Source organism: Silurus aristotelis (assembly GCF_946808225.1).
Source record: "Silurus aristotelis genome assembly, chromosome: 25".
In the NCBI taxonomy this organism is placed as follows: domain Eukaryota; kingdom Metazoa; phylum Chordata; class Actinopteri; order Siluriformes; family Siluridae; genus Silurus; species Silurus aristotelis.
This window is the reverse complement of record NC_139598.1, coordinates 9,720,955-9,728,698: the sequence shown is the minus strand read 5'-3', so window position 1 is coordinate 9,728,698 and position 7,744 is coordinate 9,720,955. Positions and strand designations below refer to the sequence as shown.

At 37.4% G+C, this 7,744-nt stretch overlaps 1 protein-coding gene across 1 annotated transcript in view; it reads left to right on the top strand.

Moving 5' to 3' along the window:
• dnajc13 (DnaJ heat shock protein family (Hsp40) member C13) overlaps window positions 1–7,744 on the top strand; it is a 112,483-nt gene that overhangs the window by 81,764 nt on the left and 22,975 nt on the right. The window contains 7 exon segments of the mRNA XM_083529779.1: window positions 1–84; window positions 1,433–1,587; window positions 1,764–1,809; window positions 1,917–2,071; window positions 2,157–2,358; window positions 3,721–3,836; window positions 4,006–4,084. The exon segment at window positions 1–84 is cut by the window's left edge and continues 1 nt beyond it. Coding sequence (XP_083385905.1) covers window positions 1–84; window positions 1,433–1,587; window positions 1,764–1,809; window positions 1,917–2,071; window positions 2,157–2,358; window positions 3,721–3,836; window positions 4,006–4,084 — 837 coding nt within the window.

Here is a 7,744-nt window from a genome sequence, read left to right as displayed (position 1 = left end):
GATCAGGACAATGCTATTATTAGACCTTTACCCAAAGTGAAGAGGCTTATTAGTGACAACACTTGCCTGCCCCATATTGTTCAGGTACTCATTTTATTTTAACATGGACTAAAATTAACCACTAAAACATAATGGGACATGCTGTTATAGGAAAAATAATTAACAGAATAATGCAGAATAATCAGCTAAGTTACTGTTACCACCCTAAAGTTTATTATTTTCCAACGGTATATTTAATTCCTCTTATACAACAACGATTTGCAAATTATTACAATGTTTAATTATTTTTAAAATGAGTTTAATTATTAACAAATTACAGGCATACAGTTTTATGCAAAGGTTTGGGCACCCATTTGAGACTGTATAATAATCTTATTTATAAGAAAAGTTCATTGTGATATGTCATTTTGTTTCAGAAAAAAATTACAAAAATACTAAGTGTAGCAGTAATGTTGAAGAAGAATGTGTTATTTTTTAAAAAATCGGCTGCAAAAGTTTGGGCACATTTTCAGTTGAGCTAATTTGAATACCTGTACCAACTTTATACTATTTGACTGCAATACACAATATATTTAATTGGCTCAATTAAGTTTACACTGCAAACACAGGTGCAACCAATCATGAAATCAGCAGATTCTTAAGAACAATGTTTAGGAATCATTAAAGAGGTTGAAGTTATGACAGGGTTGGTTGTTTCAGCAGGACAATGATCTGAAGCATTGTTCCAAATCTGCAAAGGAATTCCTAGTCCACAGACTTAAACATAATTGTAAGTATGGACTGATTTGAAGAAATGTGTCCATGCTCGGCAGCCATTGAACCTGACTGAACTGGAAACATTTTAAAAGGAAAAATGGTTGAAAATACCTGCAGCCAGAATTCAGGGCCTTATCAGTGGCTATAAGGCAAAGGCTATAACTACACGCAGTTATTTTAGCAAAAAAATAGGATATTGATGTAATAAATCCGTTGCGGTTCCCACATTTTTGCATCAGTCTGTTTTTGTTGTGATTCACATTGCGTTGATTGAATGAATGTTATTTTAAAAGTGGTGCGTTACTGTTTCCATAAGGTAATAATTATATCCAAAATGAAGCTGCTGCTTTGAAAACCCTGCAGAATATAAATTGAAAATATGATAATCATCAGGGGTGGCCAAACATTTGCATAAAACTGTCCTTGCCACAATGTAATTTCTTGAAATTGAAGCAGCATTTTATTTAAATAAGCACATAAACATCAAATTAAAGCATAATGTAAGAAGTCTGCTATGAAAATTTAATCAACACTATTAAATTTGGGAATTCAATGGCTTTATCATATTAACAGTGTTTTCTGGTCAGGATTTTTTTTTCTTATAATTTTTTTCTTATTTTCCAGTGTCCATGGTGAAAATTTTCTTCTAACTTTGATGACTGTTTTGTGTGTATAGTTGCTGCTGACTTTTGACCCCATACTGGTAGAGAAGGTGGCCATCTTGTTATACATGGTGATGCAGGACAACCCCAACCTGCCACGTCTCTACCTTACTGGTGTATTCTTTTTCATCATGATGTACACAGGCTCTAATGTGCTTCCGGTGGCACGGTATTGCACAGACATACACAGCCTAAAACAGACTTATATGTGAAAATAAAATATTCGATTTATACCTATAACCTGAAGCCTGAATCCTAAAACATGTATGTGTGTTGTATGCTACAGCAAGTAAAATAGCTTTAGACAGACCTCCTGATTAATATTTCAAATTTTGTTTCCTCTAGTTTCCTTAAGTACACTCACTTGAAGCAAGCCTTCAAATCAGAAGAGGTAATTTGTTGGAGCAGATGGTAGTAGTATAGTAACATCAACACACAGGTTAGATCTTAAATATAATTATACAGAGTTAACATTTGTTGCGTATTTTTATGTGAAAGGCTAAGGGTCAGGACATTGTGCTGAGGAGTGTGTTGGGACCAGTGTTACCTGAGGCAATGGTGTGTTACCTAGAGAATTATGAGGCTGAACACTTCTCAGAGATCTTCCTAGGAGAGTTTGACACTCCTGAAGCAATATGGAGCAGTGAGATGAGGTACATCATTACAGACCAGTTGTTTATCTGAAAAATTTAAACATCAGTGTTCTTAGTCTTGGTGTATGTTTGTGTGCACGTGCAGGCGTATGATGATTGAGAAGATTGCTGCCCACCTGGCTGATTTCACACCTCGGCTCCAGAGCAATACTCGTGCTCTGTATCAGTACTGCCCCATTCCTCTAATTAGCTTTCCTCAGCTGGAATATGAGCTGTTCTGCAACATCTACTACCTACGTCACCTCTGTGACTCCAACCGCTTCCCTGACTGGCCTATACGGGACCCGGTAAGGCAAACCACAAAGCCATGAAACAACTTTTAGTTTTACTTTTTAGTTCCTTTCAGTATAGTATACTTCTACACATACTACTTGATATATATATGATATACTGCATATTTGCAATGTAATATTGCACTTGCAATATCAGTCATACTATACCACCAAAGGTGCTTTAAATAATATTAATTGAACAGATTATAGTGCCACCTGTAATTGTGTGAACATTAAGATCTGAGTGACTTTGTCAAGGGTCAAATTGTGATGAACATCTCTAAAGCAGAAGGTGTTTTGGGTGCTCCAATATGCAGTGTTTAGTACATACCAAAAGTGGTGAACAGGATAATGGGTGCCCAAAGAGGTTGATGCTGGTTATGATAGAAGGGTGTCAGAATTCACAATGCATTGCATCGTGCTGCGTATGGGATTGTGTTGAAGCCGACTGTTCAGAGTGTTGACCCAGGTCTACCACCAAAAGCATCTACAGTAAGCATGTGAGCATCAGACCTGGACTATGGAGCATTGGAAAAGGTGGCTAGGTCTGATAAAATAGCATTTTCTTTTACATCTTGTGGCTGGTAGAGTGCATGTCCATCACTTACATGGGGAAGAGATGAGCAAATTTATATTATACATGCGTTAATTAAATTATGGGCTAAAATTCTGGAGTCAAGATTGTTTTAATTAGTTGTAAAAATAGTCAACATACTATACAGTGGTTGACAATTCATTAGCAAATCATTGTCAAAAATAAGAATCAGGAACCATGGAGGTATATGGATGTACTGGGAACATACTCAGCTACCTGGCCGTTAAAACATTATGAGGAAACTCTAGCCAGACCTGAGTATTTTTTTCCTGATTTGCAAATACAATTCATAGCCAAAATATTGCCCAGCAATTAGCTCACTTGTTGTCAAAGATGCAAAAATAATGTGGTGCATTTTCTAAGAATTGTATAGTACGTTTCAAAGTGTTAGTAGTGGACTTCCTTCTTTGTCTCTATACATTCAATTATATCTATATTAACTGGATTGGGTACAAAGATATTACTTATATCTTTGTACCCAATGATATGGGTACATGTGAAGACATATTCACTTGGATTGTTGGCTAGCTAATATGTATCATTTGTTCTACTGCATGACCATTTTAATAATTATCAAAAATGTTGATTACATTAATGGTGTTGCTATCGGTAAGCGTAATAATTGTTCAGTATCTTGATTATTTTGTATCTAATGTAATATATTTAAAAAGTTTCCCATTGGTGTAAATTTCCCTTTGGGATGAATATGGTGTTTGTCTGTCTAAAAAGATCAGTCTTTCACCTAGAGCAACGAGTTAAAGTGCTTTTGTATGCATACACAGGTAAAGCTATTAAAGGACACTTTGGAAGCCTGGAAAAAGGAGGTGGAGAAAAAACCTCCTTCCATGTCGGTGGATGAAGCCTATGAAGTGCTGAACCTTCCCACAGGACAGGGCCAGTAAGTTGTCTCTCTTTATTCCATTACATTTTTCTTGTTTTTATTAATTTACATAACAAGTGGATTGTATATGCTCTTTAATTGTATTGCATTTGGTGCATACTATAAAAGTCAGTGGTTGATTAACTGTTGAATAATGGATATCGGCTTGTCTGTGTGTTGTTTACAGGCATGAGGAGAGCAAAATCAGAAAAGCATATTTCCGATTGGCTCAAAAATACCATCCAGACAAAAATCCAGAGGGCAGGGTAGGTGCAAATCTATATGTGCATGGTCTGGAATGTTGTAAACAGATTCTTTAACATAAAAACATACATTACTCTTCCTACAAATATACCACAATATGCATAAAACAGGGGATTGCAATAAATGAGTGGTTACTTTAAAAGGTTATGAAAAGTAAGCTTTTAGAACAGGGGTGCCCGAAACGTTGATCGCAATCTACTGGTCAATCGCAAAGGTAGTGTGGGTAGATCGCATGACATAAAAAAAATAGATATTTATTTATGCATTTTTATAGCATGTAGATCATTTTGACTTTTCCATTTTATAATGACTCGCATGCTGAAAAAGTGTGTGCACCCCTGTTTTAGATCAACGAGGATTTAGAGAATCTGTCTCATGTTATTTTAACTCCCGCTGGTAAACTGTGTAATAACAACTTCAAGAGGACCGTACATGTGCTCCAAAATTACTCCATGGACATGTACGTGAGGAGAAAATCTGTTCACTCAAGCAAAATCATTTCCTTTAAAAAATTAAAATAAAACATTCTGCAAGAATACCTTTTCTTTCTGTCAGAAGTGGGTAGGCCTAACTGGTTTTAATAGACAGGAAGTGTTGTAATAGTTTAGTTGGCAGACCTTGAGATTTTGGTATTTTGTTTTGCCACTTCCTGATTTCTTATTTTTAAATGAAGGTTTTTATTATTGAGGGAAAACAAAATCCAAAACTACATGGCCCTGTGTGAAAAAGTTTTTGCACCCTGTTAAAACTGTGGTTTATCACATTTGAGTTAAATTTCTCTAGCCACACCCAGGCCTGATTACTGCCACACCTGTGAGAAAGTAATTGAGATCTATCAGTCTGGAAAAGGTTATAAAGCCATTTCTAAAGCTTTGGGACTCCAGCAAACCACAGTGAGAGCCATTATTCACAAATGGCAAAAACATGGAACAGAAAAAGAACATAATACCAACAGTGAAATAGTTTTGTTGATTCTGGTCCTGGAAGACTTGCTGTGATAAATGAAACCATGAATTCTGCTGTTTACCAAAAAATCCTGAAGGAGAATGTCCGGCCATCTGTTCGTGACCTCACGCTGAAGCGAACTTGGGTTCTGCAGCAGGACAATGATGCAAAACATACCAACAAGTCCACCTCTACATGGCTGAAGTAAAACATAATGAAGACTTTGGAGTGGCCTAGTCAAAGTCCTGACCTGAATCCTATTGAGATGCTGTGGCATAACCTTAAAAAGGCGGTTCATGCTCGAAAACCCTCCACTGTGGCTGAATTACAACAATTCTGCATAGCTGAGTGGACCAAAATTCCTCCAAAGCGCTGATTGCAGTTGTTGTTGCTAAGGGTGGCCAAATCGGTTTAGGTCTAGGTTTAGGGGCAAACACTTTTTCACACAGGGCCATGTAGTTTTGGATTTTGTTTTCCCTTAATAATAAAATCCTTCATTTAAAAACTGCATGTTGTGTTCACTTGTGTTATATTTTACTAATATTAAAACTAGTTTGATGATCTGAAACATTAAAGTGTGACAAATAAGGAAGAGGGCAAACTCTTTTTCACACCACTGTAGACAAATATATTTCAAGTGGTTATTTCTTTGAATTGTGATGATTTTGGCTTACAATTAACAAAAACCCACCAATTCACTCTCGAACGACATCTCGAAAAATTAGAATACTTTATAAGACTAATTTAAAAAATAATTTTTTGTTATTTGTTGACCTTCTGGAAAGTATGTTCATTTACTGTATATGTACTCAATACTTGGTTGTGGCTCCTTTTGCTTTAATTTCTGCCTTAATTCAGAGTGGCATGGCGGTGATCAGTACTCAGCACTGCTGAGGTGGAATGGAAGCCCAGGTTTCTTTGACAGTAGCTAGTCTAATGGGTCTATTCAATTCACTTCAATCTATGTTATTTGTAGAGCGCTTTTAACAATGAACATTGTCTCAAAGCAGCTTTACACAGATAATGTGGTGATTAAAAGTGAATATGTCCTTTATAAGCAAGTTTGTCCCTGATGAGCAAGCCAAAATGGCATAAGAAAGAAACCTTGAGAGGAACCAGACTCGAGGGAACCCATCCTCATCTGGGTTGCACCGAATGTCCATTTGTAGCAGATATACGATGTTGCGGGGTACAATGATGATGATCAGAAGCCAAAAATTGTCCTGAGTCAGTGTCGGAGACTGTTGACATTAACTACAGTCCAATCCATCCTCAAACCGCCCGTTCTTACTCTGGAATTTCATGGAACCACGTTGATGAGAAACCGTCCCAAGCTGCAAAGAGTTGCCTCCAGTCGAAGAGAACACTATCCAGAGGCAGAGAGAGAGAGAAAGAGATACGGATTATTAAGTGTCCTTATTGTTGTATGAAAGTTAATATCACTGTGCAGTTTGGACTCCGGCAAGACTCGCTATGGCAGCATAACTACAAGGGAGAACCAGAAGGTAGCACAGACATATGGGATCTCTGGGATAAGAGACGACCCAACACACCACCGTCAACGAACCTGAGTGAACGTGTGAATGTGATGGGACGACAGCATACAAAAATCCCAGTTCACCAAACACTTTATATCCATGATCTGCACCTTTACCTAAGAATAAAATCTACTGATCAAAGGCTTAACTTAATCAAAATTTAGTGTTTTCAACCTCGACTTGAACACTGAGACTGTGTTCCATAACTGTGGGGCTTTATAAGAGAAAGATCTGCCCCCTGCTGTAGTCTTCGTTATTTGAGGAACCCACAGATAGCCTGCACCTTTTGATCTAAGTAGGAGTGGAGGATCATACTGGTACAGAAGTTCACTCAGATACTGCGGTGCGAGACCGTTAAGTGCTTATACATCAGTAGTAGTATTTTATAATCAATGCGAGATTTGATTGGGAGCCAGTGTAGACTGATTAAAACAGGAGTGATGTGGTCATATTTCCCAGATCTAGTGAGGACTCTTGCTGCTGCATTCTAAACTAACTGAAGCTTATTTATGCACTTACTCGCACACCCAGACAGTAAAGCATTACAGTAGTCTAATCTAGAAGTAACAAAAGCATTAACTAGTTTTTCTGCATCCTGTAACGACGACATATTTCTAATTTTAGCAACATTTCTATGGTGAAAAAAGGCGATCCTGGTGATATTATTCACGTGAGCCTCAAAGGAAAGACTAGGGTCAATAATAACACCAAGATTTATGACAGCCATACACGCTGAAACAGAAACACCATCCAGAGATGCTACGTAATCGGAAAGTTTGCTTCTAGCTGCATGTTGTCCTAGTAAAAGTACTTCCGTCTTATCTGAGTTGAGCAGAAGAAAGTTATCAAGCATCCACTGTCTAATGTCCTTTACACACTTCTTAACATTGTTAAGCTGATCTCTCTCATCTGGCTTTGCTGAAATATACAACTGTGTATCATCAGCATAGCAATGGAAGCGAATACCATGTTTATGTATAATTTCACCAAGAGGCAGCATATATAAAGAGAAAAGCAGTGGGCCTAAGACAGATCCTTGAGGAACACCAAACTTTACCTCAGAGAGTGTGGAGAACTCACCATTTACATCAACAAACTGATAGCGATCAGTCAAATAAGGCCTGAGCCAAGAGAGAGCTGTTCCCTTTATTCCAATGTTCTCAAGTCTAGCAAGCAGTA